The sequence below is a fragment of the Pseudophryne corroboree genome, chromosome 2 (assembly GCF_028390025.1).
Source record: "Pseudophryne corroboree isolate aPseCor3 chromosome 2, aPseCor3.hap2, whole genome shotgun sequence".
NCBI lineage: Eukaryota > Metazoa > Chordata > Amphibia > Anura > Myobatrachidae > Pseudophryne > Pseudophryne corroboree.
Window position 1 is genome coordinate 899270575 of NC_086445.1, and position 21210 is coordinate 899291784.

Genomic DNA, 21210 nt, shown 5'->3' on the forward strand with positions numbered 1-21210 from the left:
GGAAGTTTTGCCCTATAAGGGGGTAAAACTGTTTGGGGATGGTCTTTCAGACCTCGTTTCCACAGCTACTGCTGGGAAATCGACTTTTTTGCCACAGGCTACCCCACAACAAAAGAAAGCACCGTATCATCAAGTACAGTCCTTTCGGCCCCAGAAAAGCAAGAGGGCTAGAGGCTCATCCTTTCTGCCGAGAGGCAAAGGTAGAGGAAAAAGCTGCAGCACACAGCTAGTTCCCAAGAGCAGAAGTCCTCCCTGCGTCCGGTAAGTCCACAGCATAACGCTGGGGCTGCTCAGGCGGACCCGGGTACGGTGGGGGCCCGTCTCAGAAATTTCAGCGCCCAGTGTGCTCTCTCACATGGATCCCTGGGTCCTTCAAGTAGTATCTCAGGGGTACAGGCTGGAGTTCGAGACGTTCTTCCCCCCGCCGTTTCCTAAAATCTGCCTTACCGGCACCTCCCTCTGCCAGGGAGGTGGTGTTGGTGGCTATTCAACACTATAATCACAACAAGTGATTGTCAAGGTGCCCCTCCTTCAGCAAGGAAGGGGTTACTATTCCACAATGGTTGTGGTACCGAAACAGAACGGTTCGGTGAGACCCATCTTAAAATTAAAATACTTGAACTTTTATATCAGAAGATTCAAGTTCGAGATGGAATCGCTCAGGGCGGTTATTACGAGCCTGGACGAGGGGGATTACAGGGTCTCCCTGGACATCAAGGATGCGTACCTGCATGTCCCCATTTACCCTCCTCACCAGGAGTACCTCAGATGTGTGGTACAGGACTGTCACTATCCGTTCCAGACGCTGCCGTTGGAGTTGTCCACGGCACCGAAGGTCTTTACCAAGGTAATGGCCGAAATGATGATACTCCTTCGCAAGAAGGAAGTTTTTATTATCCCGTACTTGGACGATCTCCTGATAAAGGCGAGGTCCAAAGAACAGTTGGTAGTGGGGGTAGCACTCTCTCGGGAAGTGCTACAACAGCACGACTGGATTCTCAATATTCCAAAGTCACAGCTGGTCCCGACGGACACGTCTTCTGTTCCTGGGAATGATTCTGGACACAGACCAGAAAAGAGTGTTTCTTCCAGTGGAAGCACACCAGTCCTGAAAAAAAAAATTAAAAAAAATGGTAGCTTCGTACGAAGCATAATTCCATTTGGAAGGTTCCACGCAAGGACGTTCCAGTGGGACCTGTGGGACAAATGGTCCGGGTCCCATCTACAGATACAACAGCGTATAACCCTGTCGGCAAGAAACAGGGTGTCGCTGCTGTGGTGGCTGCAGAGGGGTCATCTACTAGAGGGCCGCAGATTCGGAATACAGAACTGGGTCCTGGTGACCACGGAGGCCAGCCTTCGGGGCTGGAGTGCAGTCACACAGGGAAGAAATTTCCAAGGAGATTTCGCTTCACATAATTATTCTGGAGCTAAGGGCCATTTACAATGCCCTAAGCCAAGCAAGGCCCCTGCTTCAGAACCAGCCGGTACTGATCCAATCAGACAACATCACGGCGGTCGCCCATGTAATCAGACAGGGCGGCACAAGAAGCAGGATGGCGATGGCAGAAGCCACAAGGATTCTCCGATGGGCGACCTATACCCGGGAGAATGGGGACTTCTTCCAGAAGTTTTCCAAATGCTGGTAAACCGTTGGGAATGACCACGGGTGGACATGATGGCGTCCCGCCTCAACAAAAAGTTTAAAAGATATTGCGCCAGGTCAAGGGACCCTCAGGCGATCGCTGTGGACACTCTAGTGACACCGTGGGTGTACCAGTCGGTTTGTGTTTCCTCCTCTACCTCTCATACCCAGGGTACTGAGAATAATAAGAATGCGAGGAGTGAAAACCATACTCGTGGTTCCGGATTGGCCAAGAAGAGCTTGGTACCCGGAACTTCAAGAGATGCGGGCAGAGGACCCTTGGCCTCTGCCGCTCAGACAAGACCTGCTGCAGCAGGGACCCTGTCTGTTCCAAGTCTTACCGCGGCTGCGTTTGACGGCATGGCGGTTGAACACCGGATCCTAAAGGAAAGGGGCATTCCGGAGGAAGTCATCCCTACCCTGATCAAAGCCAGGAAGGATGTCACCGCAAGACATTATTACCGCATTTGGCGGAAGTATGTTGCTTGGTGTGAGGCCATGAAGGCCCCGAAGGAGGAATTTCAACTGGGTCGATTCCTGCACTTCCTGCAAGCACGGGTGACGTTGAGACTCAAATTGGGGTCCATCAAGGTCCAGATTTCGGCTCTGTCGATTTTCTTCCAGAAAGAACTGGCTTCACTGCCTGAAGTTCAGACTTTTGTCAAAGGAGTTCTGCATATTCAACCTCCTTTTGTGCCCCCAGTGGCACCTTGGGATCTCAATGTGGTTTTGGCATTCCTGAAATCACATTGGTTCGAACCACTTAAGACTGTGGAATTAAAATATCTCACGTGGAAAGTGGTCATAAGATGGATAGGGCAGAATTGAGGACTCGTCCTCAGTTTCTCCCGAAGGTGGTCTCAGCTTTTCACTTGAACCAACCTATTGTGGTGCCTGCGGCTACTAGGGACTTGGAGGATTCCAAGTTGCTGGACGTAGTCAGGGCCCTGAAAATTTATGTTTCCAGGACGGCTGGAGTCAGAAAAACTGACTCGCTGTTTATCTTGTATGCACCCAACAAGCTGGGTGCTCCTGCTTCTAAGCAGTCTATTGCGCGCTGGATTTATAGCACTATTCAGCTGGCGCATTCTGCGGTAGGATTACCGCAGTCTAAATCAATAAAAGCCCATTCCACAAGGAAGGTGGGCTCATCTTGGGCGGCTGCCCGAGGGGTCTCGGCTTTACAACTTTGCCGAGCAGCTACTTGGTCAGGGGCAAACACGTTTGCTAAATTCTACAAATTGATTCCCTGGCTGAGGAGGACCTGGAGTTCTCTCATTCGGTGCTGCAGAGTCATCCGCACTCTCCCGCCCGTTTGGGAGCTTTGGTATAATCCCCATGGTCCTTACGGAGTCCCCAGCATCCACTAGGACGTCAGAGAAAATAAGATTTTACTCACCGGTAAATCTATTTCTCGTAGTCCGTAGTGGATGCTGGGCGCCCATCCCAAGTGCGGATTGTCTGCAATACTTGTACATAGTTATTGTTACAAAAATCGGGCTTTGTTGTGAGCCATCTCTTCAGAGGCTCCAATTGTTATCATACTGTTAACCGGGGTTCCTATCACGTGTTATATAGTGTGATTGGTGCGGCTGGTATGAGTCTTACCCGGGATTCAAAATCCTTCCTTATTGTGTCAGCTCTTCCGGGCACAGTTCCTAACTGAGGCTTGGAGGAGGGTCATAGGGGGAGGAGCCAGTGCACACCAGATAGTCCTAAATCTTTCTTTAGATGTGCCCTGTCTCCTGCGGAGCCGTCTATTCCCCATGGTCCTTACGGAGTCCCCAGCATCCTTTACGGACTACGAGAAATAGATTTACCGGTGAGTAAAATCTTATTTTTTTTTTTAATTAAATTAAACTGTGCATGTTGGGTTCAAGGGTCACAATCAAAAAAAAGGCAAAATCTAAAAAATAAAAAAAAACGAACATGTGCGAACCAACTGAGGGAGATGTATCAAACCTTTTAAAGAGGACAACCGAATTTGCCTATAGCAACCAGTTCTACCTGTCATCTTATAGCTTGTACTATGTAATCGATAGTTTGATGTTGATTGGTTGCTACAGGCTGCTTGTCCTTTTTCGACTTTGTCAATGTTTCTATTAAATGGCTCTGAAATTCAGGCAGCTTTTTGAATTTTAGAACAAATATTGTTGAACCAGTTTAAGTACTAAAATGCAGCCAGATTGAGCACAACTTCTCGTGCATGTGTAAGACCTTCTCGTGCATCTTGCCAGTTGTGCATCGAAGACTGGGTACACATCAGAGCGATGTGTTCCCGGCCAATCCGACAGGCGATAGGACCCTGCATCGTATGTGCGTATACACTTGCCTGATGCATTCGGCAGCATGGCATCAGACACTCTAGCTTCTGCTTGATTGTGCAGCACGGCCAACCATAAGATGTTGCATTTGACCCGCGGGAGTGCACAATTGCGTGTATACACTAAACGATTTGGACGATGTGTCGTCCTCATTTGGCCAGAAACGACATATAGCGCCAAGATCGTTCTAGTTTGTACCTACCCTTCGTCCTAATAATTGACCTCCTATAGGTCTGCTGCACATTTGGTTTGTGTATATAGGGGGTCACTCTGATCCAGTTGCAGTTTATCACAGCAGTGCGATCGGGTCAGAACTGCACATGCAGCGGCGCATGCCAGAAGGCTACGATCGCCTCTGATTGACAGGCAGAGATGGTCGCTGGGGGGGGAGCGGAACGGCGGTGTTTGGCCGCCGTTTCGCAGGCGTGGCCGGACCGAACGGGGGGCGGGCTGAAGCGGCTGCATGACGTCATATGCAGCCGCTGCGGGCCGGGGAGCGATGAGTAGCTCCCGGCCAGCACGCTAATGCTGCGCTGGTCGGGAGCTACTCTTGAGGTGCAAAGGCATCGCCGCTGTGCGATGCCTTTGCACTTCTGCCGGGGGGGGCGGCACTGACATGCGAGGCGGGATAGCCCTGTGCTGGGCGTCCCCCCGCATGTCCGTGTGAATGATCGTAGCTGTGCTAAATTTAGCACAGCTACGGTCATCTCGGAATGACCCCTATAGAGCATTATATCATTACTTGACCTTAATATTGCTGTATAAAGAGCTACATAAAATCTTACATGCTACACTTAGATGTGACTGTGTTTATTTATCTAGTCACTGCGTCTGTTTTATGCCTTCAGCTGCTGACCCCTACAGTCTTTTCCTAATATTGCAGCTAATATTGCTGTTTAAAAAAAAAAGTGGTATTTTAAGGGAAGACCATACTAATGGAGGCATTGAAGAGCACTTTATTTCCAACGAAGCATATGCACAAGACTTGTGTTTCCTTTTTGTTAAATTAATACAATTCATATGGGATTATCTGTGAAGGACCTGATTCGGATATGTACGGTATTGGACATCTGTAGAACCAATATAGCGATGCTGCAGGAGAAATGTGTATGGAAAAAAAGGCCTCTGCCAGCATCTGCATTCTGAGTGTTGTGCCCAAAGACGCATCATCGGATCACCATCGCGGCCATCGTCGCTTACTTAGACTGGCCAGCGGAAATCCTCTGCCATGTCCAGGAAGCCTGTGTCTGGTGACGCGGATCCTGGACTCTGCACACCTACAGAGCGGGGGTGATAAGTTTTGCAGGCAGTGTAAATCATGCTGCAGCTAAGGGACATTTGTCAGTGATCACATAGGGCCCATTCTGCACATGTGGAGAGCGGTTCCTGTGCATGTGCAGTGCACCCACCATCAGATTTGTATGTCAACAATCTGAATTAGGCCCAAAATGCAAATGTATTGTAATCTTAGTAGGGAAGATATTTTCTGTCATTCTCTAACTTGCACTGAGGTGTGATTGATGCTTGGTTTCTAAGGGTTACTGCACAGTTGTACTTTATTAACCTGTTTTATATAACCAGGAGCTCAGATTTTATTAATCAAGCGTTCCTCTGTAGTTCTGCTTTAATAGATCATGGGTTCTCTACTAGCATTAGATTAATATTACACATAATCTGTTGTTGCGTAGAGGCATAGGGAACGTGAGAAAGACTCACCTTGACAGGTCACCATCACCATAAAAAAAAAAAAAATATATATATATATATATATATCTGTCCTTTCACGGCCCCACAAAATTGGCACTCATCCCTTGCGACAGAAAAAGGCACAATCAACTCCAGTTTTTATTCCGCCCTTTCTGACCACATCCCGATTTATGTAGGGGAGAAGAAGGTTGCATTCTGTTTGTCCCAGGAGCTAGTTTCCTGCCTGCGATTATATGAACTGTTTGTAGTATACCAATTACTTGAACACAGAGTAGTTTTGTAAATGGTGACAGTCCTATTTCTAGTTCATATCCCAACTTCTACTCAACCTAGAAATTTTATACACATGGATACTTTAAACTCCATGTACCTTTGCAATACGTTAGAAAAAAAAATGTATACCTTCTTGTGCCTGTAATTGACTCCGGTCTTTTACAAAGTAAATGGTTTATCTACTCAGAACTAAGCAATTACATTTTGGGTTCACTTATGGGATTGTGCCAGTAGCATAACATTAGCTTTCGGAAGAATGATGGTAAATACGGAAAAATTGTAGATTTATTTTTGTACATATTTTGAATGTGAAACCTATTAAAATAGAAATATATTTATTCTAATATGTTGCCAAAAGAAATCTAATCTTAAAGATGGACAGACTGTAAATGTTTTATTTTGTATATGTATTCTGTATGAAGCCCATTAAAATAATTAGAAATGTATTTTTTCTAATATGTCACCAAAGGAAAGCCCTGTGTATCTGGGGGAAGGGGTTGGGGACGTTTGATTGGGTAGACTAGTAGAAAAAGTAGAAAGAATATTCCCAGTGTAGCAGACACACCTCCAAAGCATTGGAATTGAAGGATCCTTCGCCTGTGTGTTAATTGTGTCAATATAATAACATGTATTATGTAGAGTTCCATAAATTATGCTTAACTGAAAAATAGAACTAAAAAAAAATCAGTCATCCAAAAACTTGCATGACTGATTTATGGAAGGTTTGATATGTTTGTTGGTTCTAGGCAGTGAGTGGCTGCCAAATTTCCCATTTGTGAAAAATCTGTACCTTTTTATTGCCATTTTAATCCTATTTTCTTGTTTTGTCCCTCAGAGGGTGAAGACAACATAGATGAGGACATGGATGATGACAGACCTGTAAATCCATTACCGAAACGGCAGCAGCCGGAGCTCCTGAAGATGGTACCGTCCAACGCAGCTTCCCTGAATCACCATTCCACTGTTTTGCCTCCGCACATCTCCATTCAACAGAAACAAGTCCCCGCTCCCCACGTACAGCCTCTCTCCAACCAAGCACTGGTCCCACCTCAGGCCATGGTGCCAGCACAGACTCATATTGTGGCTGCTTCCACGGTGCAGTCAACAGTGATAGCCCATACGGCCACCACTCATGCGTCCGTCATCCAGACTTTAAATCATGTCATCCCAGGGCCTCAGACCAAGCACATTGCTCATATTGCACCTTCCACGTCAAGCCCTGTTCAACTAACCACTGCTGCTCAGCCAATTGGCCACATCACTGTGCACCCAGCTGCCATTAATCATATGACCCATCTCGGCCAGCAGTTACCCATTTACCCCCAGTCTGTTGCAGTAAGTCAGCCCATGATGAGCCACATTGCTCACACCATTTCCCACCCACAAGTAAATGGAACCACAAACCTGGGCCAGCCTGCCGTCATGGCAAAGCCAACCGTAGGAGCCCAGGTGGTTCATCATTCCCAATTAGTTGGTCAAACAGTCCTGAACCCGGTGACTATGGTAACAATGCCATCGTTCCCTGTCAGCACTTTGAAGTTAGCTTAAACACTCAACTACTAAAAAACAAATTAAAAAAATTAAGAATGAATTAAATAAATTAAGTTATCCACCGGACAGCTGAAACTACATACATTCCTTTCAAGTCATGTTCCATGGACGAGCTACGCAGACCCTTCTTAACAAGATCCGCATTGTGATTGGCTTTGGAACAGGCATCCGTCTTCATTGTATAGGCCTGTCTATTGAAACTCTCAAAGGGCCCTGGAATTTTACCATTCTCATTGTCTACGTGGCAGCCACTCATAGCGACTTTTTCATTTTGTTTCCCTTATACCAGTAATCAATGAATACAAAATAGGACTTTTAATTCCTAAATGCTACTCCATTGACATTTTTATTTTTATTCAGTTTTCTGTTTTGTTTTGTCTTTTTAAATGTGTATCTTTGTAACATACAAATCAATGTTCTCTTTCTAATATAAGAAATTAAGTTGGCAAAGTGACCATGATGTCGGTTTATACCTCCATTGAGGTGACAACTGCAGAATGTACGCACTAACAAAAGAAAACCAATCCCCACTTTCCTTTTTTAACCGCATAGGCAAAGATGTAACAACGCTCGGCAAGGTAATCTCTCTGCCACTGCTGAGGTGACACGCGGACATGCACTATTACAGCAGCGGGGAGACCCAGGACATTTATGTATAACTGTTCTATAGGTAACTGCAGCTGGTGTTGCCCATAGCAACCAGACATGATGTCCATTTTATAAGCTGTAATACAAGTCCGAATCTGGTTTCTATGAGCAATACCTCACTTTATACTTTTTTTTATTTATTTTTTTTAAATGCCCCCACCCCATGATTTGGTGTTTTTAAGCACTGGTTACTTACATTTTTAATATATTGGTGCCTTAGTTCTATTACATAATATCCTAAAGACCTGACTATATGGCCCCGCTGATAATTACATGTTCCCAAGATTGCCTTTCTTTGATATGTGATTTAATAACAAACTTATCCGCAGCAAGAATTATAAATCCTGTGTATTATTTCTTGTTATCTTGTCTGAAAGGCAGAATTTATTCTCTCAAGTGTAGTTTACAAACCCAGTAAATTACTGTTAAGTGCTTCAGTTCTAACAATAACCCGTATAACAGTACAAAACAATGCTAGAACAAAATACTAGAGATTTACTAAACTTTTAATTTTTTTTTTTTTTTTTTTAAGTTTCCAGACATTACCAAATCTTATGCCTAGATTTCCCATAGATGTTTAACATCTAACCTAAATTAATGTACTTTGGTTGATGTTTTGTAAGCAGTATTCTACCACATGCGTCCCATCTCTCTCACACACCTGCTTTTCAAGGTTATTGCTACTTCCCATTCATTGTGTCAAAAGACAGCCTAATAGATTACAAGCTTCGCTTCCGTGCCCCATACGTCATCACTTACCAATTTGTTACCATTTTTTTTTTTTAGATTGTTGAGTAATGTACTAAATGAGGTATAGCATAGTCACCCAAAGAAATCCAGACCGTAGTTCTACTACTGCGACAAGAATAATTTGGTAAAATAATACAGAGAGAGAGACTGAAATTCTATTTAGCATCGCCTGATACGAAAACAACTTTAATCAATTGTAAACTACAAGCACTGAAAGTTCCTCTCTTAATGTGGAAGACCTTTTTATCATGGAGTTTGTGCCATTACTTTCTGTTTTAACTTATTTATTTGTATTATTTTCATTGACAACTAAACTGGTTTTAAACTCATGTTAATAATTTTATCTCCAGATTTTATATAAACCTCATTTGGGTTCAAATGTGCATTACGCGGCCCATTTTGAGTTGTTAGAATATTAAACTATGTACATAAAGACATTATTCTCTTGAAATGTTGTAAAAATACAATTCATTTGAGGCTTTGTGTCAAGGCATGAGAGTGTATTACAGTGCACTGCAAATCATTTTATCAGAATTGTGTTAAATGTGAGAAATGTGTTCCTTGCGTTTATTATACCAAATGCAGATAATTTGACTTCATAAATAATATCTATATTTATATAAGTTTTTTTTTTTTGTTTTTTTTTAGGTAATCCCATTTTTTTTACGGTGCATTATTATTTTGGGCATAATCCAACATAACTCCCTGAGGCCACTAAACTTAAAAATCCATTACTTGGTCAAATATCTAAAAGACATTGTAATAACAAATATATAGTCCCATATCATAGCTAGAGTTCAAATGTTTGACATTGTTTGCGCACATGTAATGTCTGTGCAGGCTGTTGTTCTCTTGTCGGCCGTTTTAGGCTTGTATCCTGGAATGTTGCTTATAGCTCCTTTTTATATATATATATAAAAAAAACTTGCATTTTAAGTTTAATGGCCTTGCAACATATATTTTCCCTGCCTTTTAAAAAGTCACAGAATCCTAAATGCTCAAAAATGATCCTCTAAAAAAAGAAAAGCAATACTGTAATTTTTTTTTTTTTTTCAATTTCAGCACCTTGATGCCTGTAAAAAGACCCAAAAAGGCATTAAACAGCTGGAAAAAAAAAAAAAGCGTTGTGCGTTACTGGTGGATAGCTGTCCTTCTGTTTCATTTTCACCTACCATCTCATAGTGGCTTTGAGTTCAGTTGGTTCCAGCCTGATCAGTCTAGGTCTGGAGACGAGTATTGTCCCGTTTATTGGGCTTTATGTATCTCAAGATACATGAGATTGCCATGTTCTATCAATATATTTACTCCAGCTATGTAAATTCTGAATACAAGTTCCACAGGTTTCTCTCACTACTCCATACTGGATAACACTTAAGCTTGGGCATACACGCTACAATTATCTGGTGGATTGCCCACATAATTGTAGCATCTATGAGGGTAATTGATCTGAAAATAGCGGTCTGGCATGCAGGATCATCCAACATGTCCGTCCGATGCAATATTTTCTCATTTCAAGGTCTGCCGAATCATGCAGTGTATGCCCTACTGCCCCCGACGACAGACATTTCCCCTGTTCCTTCACATGGGAAGGAATGGAGAAATGTCTCCTCCCCGGGGACCAAGCAGTTATATTGGGGCCAATACTATGTGAGAGATCTCGCAGTGTATGCCTAGAATATCGGCAGGGTTACAGGCTGGCAGATAAAATGTCGGTCTGAAATGTATGCCCAGCAATAGATAAAATTAAAAGGCATGGGTGAGATAATATGGGGCAAGCAAGGAATGAAATCTGTGGGATCAGAGTGAAAGCTGGCAGAACATGGTGAGACATTCCAGAATGCCACATCACACTGATGTCTGGAATTTAATTTACCCCATTGAAAGAGAGATCTCAGGGCTGAATCGTGCTTAGGTCTTTAATACAGTATAATAAGAATTTGTTAATGGAATAAAGGTTGTTTTTTTTTTTTGGTTTTTTTTTAAGGAGCTTGGGGATGTTAAGACGATTCAAAACTTGGGTTCATTATGGACGGGCATTCATATTTTATACACAGTGCGAGAAAGTGTCACAAGATACTTTTGAGTGATGTTTTTTTAGAAAGCAATACATAGCAGAAATGATCAATCTGCTGTTCCTTTACCTCGTGCATAATAGTTTGTCAACAAAGGTTATTTGAATTTAGCTGGAGCTAATTAAAAGCAAAAAATATATCGCCCATAGTGATATAACTGCCTACAATTTATATAGTAGGAAATGAAATTGTTCTAATTCGTGCTTCTCAAAATTCTGCTGCGCAACTATGTCCATATCTACATTAATGAATTTTTGTTTTTGCCCTTTAATTTATGCTTGTAAGAGTGTGAAAACTGCCTGTGTGTCTGAATCAAGTACCATTGTGGGCATAGCATTTTCTAATTTACAGGTAAATGTTCTCACTTTCAGTGATCTCCTGTTCTTGTGTTACCAGGGTGGCCAGATCAGTCATGTAAATAAAGACCCACGCATATGAAATGTACATACAGCATGCAGGGCTGTTTCCCCCATACGCAGAGGTGACAACCAAGTCTGACCCCCTACAATCATTATGTCTACCTTTCCCAGCACTCTGATCACTGTCTGCTTTGTAATAACTAATTGCAGAAGGATAACAGGGTGATACATACTCTCTCTGCTCTATATTCAATGGAATATGGTAATGTATAACTGTCAGGAAAAAATATATACTATGCTCCAGTGAGTTTTAGAAGGGGGACAGAGGGTTTATAAGCAAGAAGGCTTCTAGGACAGCATGCAGCCCCTAGAAGCCAGATAGGACTGCAGTTATAGCAGGGTAGTGGTTTCCTATTGGAATCTCTCCCTGCTAATTACAGCCAGACAGGCAGTCCCCAGAGAAGGTGTTTTCTCCCCCTGGGACTGCCAGTCCAGCCTGCAATTAGCAGAGAGCACTTCCAATGGGAAGCCACTGCCCTGCTATAACGGCAGCCCTATCTGGCTTCTAGGGGCTGCAGTCCCTAGAAGCCTCCTTGTTCATTTGTGCATATGTATGTGATCACAATCCTTCACATGCACACATTTCAGAGCTGCCGACCTCCCCGGGACATCGAGGTATAACCCTGGCAGCATGCATGCTGTATTATTGCAATGAACACATGCAACACATTCGGGGGTATAGTCGATTAAAGTCGGATCCACTCCGACATGTATTTGTCAGAATGGATCAGATAACCCCCATTCAATCCCCATCTTAATTCGACTTTTTCAAGTCGAATTAAGATGGGACGCAGAGGAGGAGAAGGGGGGGCGAGCCGCGGGGGGACAGCCGGCGGGCATACAGGAGACATCAGTGCTACCGTAGCGCTGCAGCAGGATGTCACTCAGCCGCCCGACCTCACGGCAGCTTCCACCCGGCTTCAACACCGTGCTGGAGCCGGGTGGAAGCTGCCGTGAGGTCGGGCAGGTGAGTGACATCCAGCTGCAGCGCTGATCGTAGCGCTGATCTCCTGTGTGCCCGCCGCATGTCTCCCTGCGGCTCCCCTCCCCACTCGCCTCCTCCGGGTCCATCTCATTCCGACATCATTTTGATGTCGGATTGAGATAGTCGAAAAGGGGGCCAAAACCTGTCTGATTTGGCCCCCGTTTTCGACATCAACACGTGGATTGGCAGCTATTCCGCCGATCCACGTGCTTTTCGACAAGTCGAATGCCTCGACTTGTCGAAAAGCTCTGAATAGGTCGAATCAGTATTCGACCTTAAAAAGTCGAAAACTGCCGTCTTTTCGACAGACGGCAGTTTTCGACTGCAATTGAATATACCCCTTAATAGGGGATCCCGGCCGCCAGAATGTTGACAGGGGGGCGAGCCCGATGAAGCCCCTTGTGGGCTTACTGCACTTGCCACGCTGTGGGTACGGTAGCTCGTTGCGCTTGCCACAGGTTCTATTCCCACTTTATGGGTGTCGTGTACACCCACGAGTGTGAATAGTCCTGGGCCCCCTTCCGGGATCCCGGCCTCGTTATGTAGACCACTGGGATCATTACTACATCCCGTTTCATATGTGTCCAGATTTATTTTATGATCTATATACCTTACATGTTATAAATTCATCTATGCAAAGCCTACTGTATTCTACAGTCTGATTTCTTACTGTGGATAAATATAGTATACACCCACATTCAGTTAGTGTCTTCACAATTGTTCTTTTTCCATTTTTGTAGACTAGTTGGAAAAGCTATTTCATTACATGTTGATAATTACCTGTTAACTTCAGAACTCAAACTTTGTAACCACAGGAAACCTTTACGCAATACACAATACAACTGAATAAATCATTAATTGCCAGTAATTATACCGTTACACTCTAGTTTGAGATTATTTAGTCACTATGAAGGAAGAAAAAACTCAAAGCTTTTATTATCAATATCAGGTATACAGCTATATTTTCCATTTACATATGTCTGTGTAAACAGGTGTAAAACTATTGGTATTTATTAATAGGTCTAAATATATTTTGTTAAACATTCCTGTCCTTCATTGTTACAATCAATGTGGTTTTTTTTTGTTTTTTTTTTGTTATGATGTTCATGAAATAATACTGTTAATAAATTAGAGAGATCTAAAGGACTTTTTGGAGGGAAGGGGTTGGTGAATCACTGCTGTGATTTTACAAATGTTTAATTTTCCACTGTCTGTTCAAAGAGATTATTATGCATACAAAAATAATGAACACTTTATTTATTTAACTCAATTTGCATTTATTTTGACTTTATTACTGTATAGCATTTAGCATTTTTTTAAAAATCTTTCCATAATCATTTATTAGCATTTGATCATGTTTGGCTACGCCAAATGTTTCTCAGTAACATATGTGCCATCTTACTCATGCAAAATTCACAAAGTATGGATGAGCTGAAATAGATATTCCAAATATTGTAAATTCAGGCTACAACATATGTGAATATGTTGTCTAGGTACTGTGGAGATGTTATAAAATTAATGCACAAAATAAATGAACTGGTCTTCACAGGATTTTCACCCATAGCGACCTTGTTCCCATACCAAGCCATGTGTCCTCAGGTACTTGGTTGTCTCCAGGACCTAATCCTTGAAGTTGTGATTTATTAGATTCAGTTTCACATGAGATACACTAATATAGACAAGGACTGACCTGTAGGTACAATACCAGGGTAGTACTGGAGAACCACAGGATGTAGCACCAATGGGCTCAGTAGACAATGCTCAAATGCAGGGATGTTAAGCAACAGTATAGAGACTATCAGTCCAATAATATGAGTTGCATCCCCCAAAGATAACCGGTAATCTACTGTACTGTGACTGTATTGAGCAAGTCACTGATATGGTAACAGGTGGAAGTTGGCATTATGCTACACGCAATGGAAAAAACAGAGTAGTAGCTAAATGCAAGATGGTGAACCACGTGGCAAACAAGACAGTGTAGTGCGGAGGTTAGAATACAGGCTTAGCAGAAATGCTGGTGCAGGTAAATGCAGGCCATGTCCTTTCCTATGACCGAATGGAAAGAGATGGCGTTCTGGTATTGAAAAACGATGATGACTTGAAATTTCACACCATCCACACAAAATAATGAAGAGTTCTTGGAAGCTGAGTGAATTTTTGGATGCAGGTTTTGCCTATGGGGTATCTCAGTGTTACAGAGACAGATTTATCCGTTCATGGCCCTCATTCTGAGCTGATCGCTAGCTGCCGTTGTTCGCAGCGCAGCGATTAGGCTAAAAATCAGCATTTCTGTGCATGCGTATTTTCACAAAAACTGCAGTTTCACACAAGGTCGAGCGACTCTTTTCAGTCGCTCTGCTGATCGGTGAGTGATTGACATGAATGGGGTGTTTCTGGGAGGTAACTGACCGTTTTCCGGGAGTGTGCTAAAAACGCAGGCGTGTCAGATGAAAACGCAGGCGTGCCTGGGGAAACTGAGTGCCTGGCCGAACGCAGGGCGTGTTTGTGACGTCAAAACAGGAACTAAATAGTCTGAAGTGATCGCAAGGTAGGAGTAGGTCTGCAGCTACTCAGAAACTGCATGAAAATATTTTGGAGCAGTTCTGCGAACCTTTCGGTCGCACTTCTGCTAAGATACACTCCCAGAGGGCGGCGGCTTAGCGTTTGCATTGCTGCTAAAAGCAGCTAGCGAGCGATCAACTCGGAATATGGGCCCATGGATGCAGTAAAGAGAAAATTTACTGATGAGGTTAATGCAATAGGTGAAAGTTGGGAATATGCAGCAAACAATAGGAAAATATTAGAGGCCAAGTGCAAAACTCTTGCAAGAGGTCAGTCTGGTAAGTAAATATGGGTCGGACCAGGCAGAAGGCAGTGTAGGCGTCACAAAGAAGAGGTCACAATGGGCCTTTATGCAGAGTCTTTCTGAAACTTAAGATGTTCAGACACGGTCCGATATTTCTTTTGATTTTGACTATATAGTCAAAATCGTAAGAAAATATAGTGCATATCGCACCGTGTGTATAGTCCTTGCGATGCCAATGTGTGGTCCCGTGGGATCGGCATCGCAAGGAAAAATAGACTGTGCAGGCAACCCAACATTGACTATATTGGCGGGGCCGGGCTTCTTAGCACAATTTTTGGCCATAAATGTCCGCCCATTTACCATGCATCACTTCTGCAAAGCTGTGATCTCTCCCTTTGTAGAACAAATACGAAGTTGTGCTCAACAATCAAATGTAAAAAACATTTATTTTTTTATATATTTTTATAAAAAATTGTAATTGAAACAACAAATCTCCCGGTAGTATAATTATAACAATTCAACATAGCATTAAATCTGTAAAATACATTATCCCTATATCAAAATAAGTTAAGATTAAGGAATTTTCTTTTTACTAAGTATGAATTAATATTATTCTAAAACGTGACCCCGGAGGTGTCGTTTTGAATGTAATAACAATTCTTTGCAAATACTCCTGCTTCATCTGAAGTAACGCTCAGTCGGAGCCTCTGCAGGAGATTACTCCCATCACGACCGCTGTCATCACAGCTTTTTGCCAACCAGCTGACGCCAAGGTGCCGACTTTCCTTCTGCTCACGCCGGTGGTTGAATTGGAGCCCTGTGCGGCAAGCGCATTAACATCACCGCTGATTACAACTCAGCTGGCTTCAAGCATACAGCCAGCATAGCACATTGTGGCTCCACCATCACCTCCATTTCACGCCAGATGACTGCAGGGAGGCTCAATCGGAGCTGCCCGTGGGCGTATTGGTCAGCCGTCTCCGTTGAGAGCTTTTCCACACTGTGCCACAAAAGGTAACATCCAGCCGTCCGGACATCACAGCCGCCTGTCAGCACTGCACGGCTGTATTCCATCCTAGCCCGGCGGCTATTGCAGGCACTGCTCTCCATTCCCCGTGCAGGGGCTGACCGCACCAACATCACTCCGGGCTCTCCCTGCCATCACCATTACAGCGGCCAGAGGTTTTACACACAGTTCATATGTCTATCATCACCATTCATTTGAGCACCACAATATTATTTAAGGGTCCCCTTTTAATCTAGGACCACTGGAACTGACACTTGGTCATACGTATTCAGGACTGTTTGGGACTTTCATGGATCAAGTGGGTTACATGCATTTGCATATAGACCCTTAATCCATTCCAAACAACTATCAATTGTTGTTATTACATTCAAAACGACACCTCCGGGGTCACATGTTTTAGAATAATATTAATTCATACTTAGTAAAAAGAAAATTCCTTAATCTTAACTTATTTTGATATAGGGATAATGTATTTTACAGATTTAATGCTATGTTGAATTGTTATAATTATACTCCCGGGAGATTTGTTGTTTCAATTACAATTTTTTATAAAAATATATAAAAAAATAAATGTTTTTTACATTTGATTGTTGAGCGCAACTTGGTATTTGTTCTATATAGTTTTATCCTTAGGGATTGGTGCTCCCTTTCCAAGTCGCTGCTGACAATCGCATATACACCACCATTCACTGAGCGCTTAGCTCATTTTGCTCTTGTATCTCTCCCTTTGTACCTGGCTGAAATGAGACTGGATTGCGACTGGAGGTGTGACTTTACAGGCCATATCAGACACAGTCATCATTAGCAGCTCTACGGTAATCAGGATCAACTTTTCTCTGACGTCCTAGTGGATGCTGGGGACTCCGAAAGGACCATGGGGAATAGCGGCTCCGCAGGAGACTGGGCACAAAAGTAAAAGCTTTAAGACTTCCTGGTGTGCACTGGCTCCTCCCCCTATGACCCTCCTCCAAGCCTCAGTTAGATTTTTGTGCCCGAACGAGAAGGGTGCAGTCTAGGTGGCTCTCCTGAGCTGCTAAGAAAAAAGTTTAGTTTTAGGTTTTTTATTTTCAGTGAGACCTGCTGGCAACAGGCTCACTGCATCGAGGGACTAAGGGGAGAAGAAGCGAACTCACCTGCGTGCAGAGTGGATTGGGCTTCTTAGGCTAGTGGACATTAGCTCCAGAGGGACGATCACAGGCCCAGCCATGGATGGGTCCCAGAGCCGCGCCGCCGTCCCCCTTACAGAGCCAGAAGAGCAGAAGAGGTCCGGAAAAATCGGCGGCAGAAGACGTCCTGTCTTCAATAAGGTAGCGCACAGCACCGCAGCTGTGCGCCATTGCTCTCAGCACACTTCACACTCCGGTCACTGAGGGTGCAGGGCGCTGGGTGGGGGCGCCCTGAGACGCAATATAAACACCTTAGGGGGCAAAAAATGCATCACATATAGCTCCTGGGCTATATGGATGCATTTAACTCATGCCTGTTTTTCCATAAAAAAGCGGGAGAACGGCCGCCGAGAAGGGGGCGGAGCCTATCTCCTCAGCACACTGGCGCCATTTTTCCTCACAGCTCCGTTGGAGGGAAGCTCCCTGACTCTCCCCTGCAGTCCTGCACTACAGAAACAGGGTAAAACAAGAGAGGGGGGGGCACTAATTTGGCAGATAAATCTATACAGCAGCTATATAAGGGAAAAACACTTATATAAGGTTATCCCTGTATATATATATATATATATAGCGCTCTGGTGTGTGCTGGCAAACTCTCCCTCTGTCTCCCCAAAGGGCTAGTGGGGTCCTGTCCTCTATCAGAGCATTCCCTGTGTGTGTGCTGTGTGTCGGTACGTTGTGTCGACATGTATGAGGAGGAAAATGGTATGGAGGCGGAGCAATTGCCTGTATTAGTGATGTCACCCCCTAGGGAGTCGACACCTGACTGGATGGTCTTATGGAAGGAATTACGTGATAGTGTCAGCACTTTACAAAAGACTGTTGACGACATGAGACAGCCGGCAAATCAGTTAATACCTGTACAGGCGTCTCAAACACCGTCAGGGGCTCTAAAGCGCCCGTTACCTCAGGTGGTCGACACGGACACTGACTCCAGTGTCGACGGTGAGGAAACAAACGTATTTTCCAGTAGGGCCACACGTTACATGATCACGGCAATGAAGGAGGTTTTGAACATTTCTGATACTACAAGTACCACAAAAAAGGGTATTATGTGGGGTGTGAAAAAACTACCCGTAGTTTTTCCTGAATCAGATGAATTAAATGAGGTGTGTGATGAAGCGTGCGTTTCCCCCGATAAAAAACTGCTAATTTCTAAAAAATTATTGGCATTATACCCTTTCCCGCCAGAGGTTAGGGCGCGTTGGGAAACACCCCCTAGGGTAGATAAGGCGCTCACACGCTTATCAAAACAAGTGGCGTTACCGTCTCCTGATACGGCCGCCCTCAAGGAACCAGCTGATAAGAAGCTGGAAAATATCCTAAAAAGTATATACACACATACTGGTATTATACTGCGACCAGCAATCGCCTCAGCCTGGATGTGCAGTGCTGGGGTGGCTTGGTCAGATTCCCTGACTGAAAATATTGATACCCTGGACAGGGACAATATATTATTGACGATAGAGCATTTCAAGGATGCATTTCTATATATGAGAGATGCACAGAGGGATATTTGCACTCTGGCATCAAGAGTAAGTGCGCTGTCCATTTCTGCCAGAAGAGGGTTATGGACGCGACAGTGGTCAGGTGATGCGGATTCCAAACGGCATATGGAAGTATTGCCGTATAAAGGGGAGGAGTTATTTGGGGTCGGTCTATCGGACCTGGTGGCAACGGCTGGGAAATCCACCTTTTTACCCCAGGTCACCTCTCAGCAGAAAAAGACACCGTCTTTTCAGGCTCAGTCCTTTCGTCCCCATAAGGGCAAGCGGGCAAAAGGCCACTCGTATCTGCCTCGGGGCAGAGGAAGGGGAAAAAGACTGCAGCAGACAGCCTCTTCCCAGGAACAGAAGCCCTCCCCCGCTTCTGCCAAGTCCTCAGCATGACGCTGGGGCCTTACAAGCGGACTCAGGCACGGTGGGGGCCCGTCTCAAGAATTTCAGCGCGCAGTGGGCTCACTCGCAAGTGGACCCCTGGATCCTGCAGGTAGTATCTCAGGGGTACAAATTGGAATTCGAGACGTCTCCCCCTCGCCGGTTCCTGAAGTCTGCCTTACCAACGTCTCCCCCCGACAGGGAGGCGGTATTGGAAGCCATTCACAAGCTGTATTCCCACCAGGTGATAATCAAGGTACCCCTCCTACAACAGGGAAAGGGGTATTATTCCACGCTGTTTGTGGTACTGAAGCCGGACGGCTCGGTGAGACCTATTTTAAATCTCAAATCCTTGAACACTTACATACAAAGGTTCAAATTCAAGATGGAATCACTCAGAGCAGTGATAGCGAACCTGGAAGAAGGGGACTATATGGTGTCTCTGGACATCAAGGATGCTTACCTCCATGTCCCAATTTGCCCTTCTCACCAAGGGTACCTCAGGTTTGTGGTACAGAACTGTCACTATCAGTTTCAGACGCTGCCGTTTGGATTGTCCACGGCACCCCGGGTGTTTACCAAGGTTATGGCCGAAATGATGATTCTTCTTCGAAGAAAAGGCGTCTTAATTATCCCTTACTTGGACGATCTCCTGATAAGGGCAAGGTCCAGAGAACAGTTAGAGGTCGGAGTAGCACTATCTCAAGTAGTACTACGACAGCACGGATGGATTCTAAATATTCCAAAATCGCAGCTGATTCCGACGACACGTCTGCTGTTCCTAGGGATGATTCTGGACACAGTACAGAAAAAGGTGTTTCTCCCGGAGGAGAAAGCCAGGGAGTTATCCGACCTAGTCAGGAACCTCCTAAAACCAGGCCAAGTGTCAGTGCATCAATGCACAAGGGTCCTGGGAAAAATGGTGGCTTCTTACGAAGCGATTCCATTCGGCAGATTCCACGCAAGAACTTTTCAGTGGGATCTGCTGGACAAATGGTCCGGATCGCATCTTCAAATGCATCAGCGGATAACCCTGTCTCCAAGGACAAGGGTGTCTCTCCTGTGGTGGTTGCAGAGTGCTCATCTTCTAGAGGGCCGCAGATTCGGCATTCAGGACTGGGTCCTGGTGACCACGGATGCCAGCCTGAGAGGCTGGGGAGCAGTCACACAGGGAAGAAATTTCCAGGGCTTGTGGTCAAGCATGGAAACGTCACTTCACATAAATATCCTGGAACTAAGGGCCATTTACAATGCCCTAAGTCAGGCAAGGCCTCTGCTTCAGGGTCAGCCGGTGCTGATCCAGTCGGACAACATCACGGCAGTCGCCCACGTAAACAGACAGGGCGGCACAAGAAGCAGGAGGGCAATGACGGAAGTTGCAAGGATTCTTCGCTGGGCGGAAAATCATGTGATAGCACTGTCAGCAGTGTTCATTCCGGGAGTGGACAACTGGGAAGCAGACTTCCTCAGCAGACACGATCTCCACCCGGGGGAGTGGGGACTTCACCCAGAAGTCTTCCACATGATTGTGAACCGTTGGGAAAAACCAAAGGTGGACATAATGGCGTCCCGCCTCAACAAAAAACTGGACAGATATTGCGCCAGGTCAAGGGACCCTCAGGCAATAGCTGTGGACGCTCTGGTAACACCGTGGGTGTACCAGTCAGTGTATGTGTTCCCTCCTCTGCCTCTCATACCCAAGGTACTGAGAATCATAAGAAGGAGAGGAGTAAGGACTATACTCGTGGCTCCGGATTGGCCAAGAAGGACTTGGTACCCGGAACTTCAAGAGATGCTCACGGAAGACCCGTGGCCTCTACCTCTAAGAAAGGACCTGCTCCAGCAGGGACCATGTCTGTTCCAAGACTTACCGCGGCTGCGTTTGACGGCATGGCGGTTGAACGCCGGATCCTGAAGGAAAAAGGCATTCCGGATGAAGTCATCCCTACCCTGATCAAAG

General features: G+C 44.8%; 1 protein-coding gene across 2 annotated transcripts in view; it reads left to right on the forward strand.

Moving 5' to 3' along the window:
• Window positions 1–8483, forward strand: part of MNT (MAX network transcriptional repressor) — a 147211-nt gene extending 138728 nt beyond the window's left edge. For both annotated transcript variants that reach the window (XM_063956032.1, XM_063956033.1), the window contains one exon: window positions 6785–8483. In XM_063956032.1, the coding sequence (XP_063812102.1) occupies window positions 6785–7497 (713 nt within the window). In that variant the 3' untranslated portion in view covers window positions 7498–8483. The remainder of the gene's footprint in view (window positions 1–6784) is intronic.
• Window positions 8484–21210: the final 12727 nt, after the last annotated feature.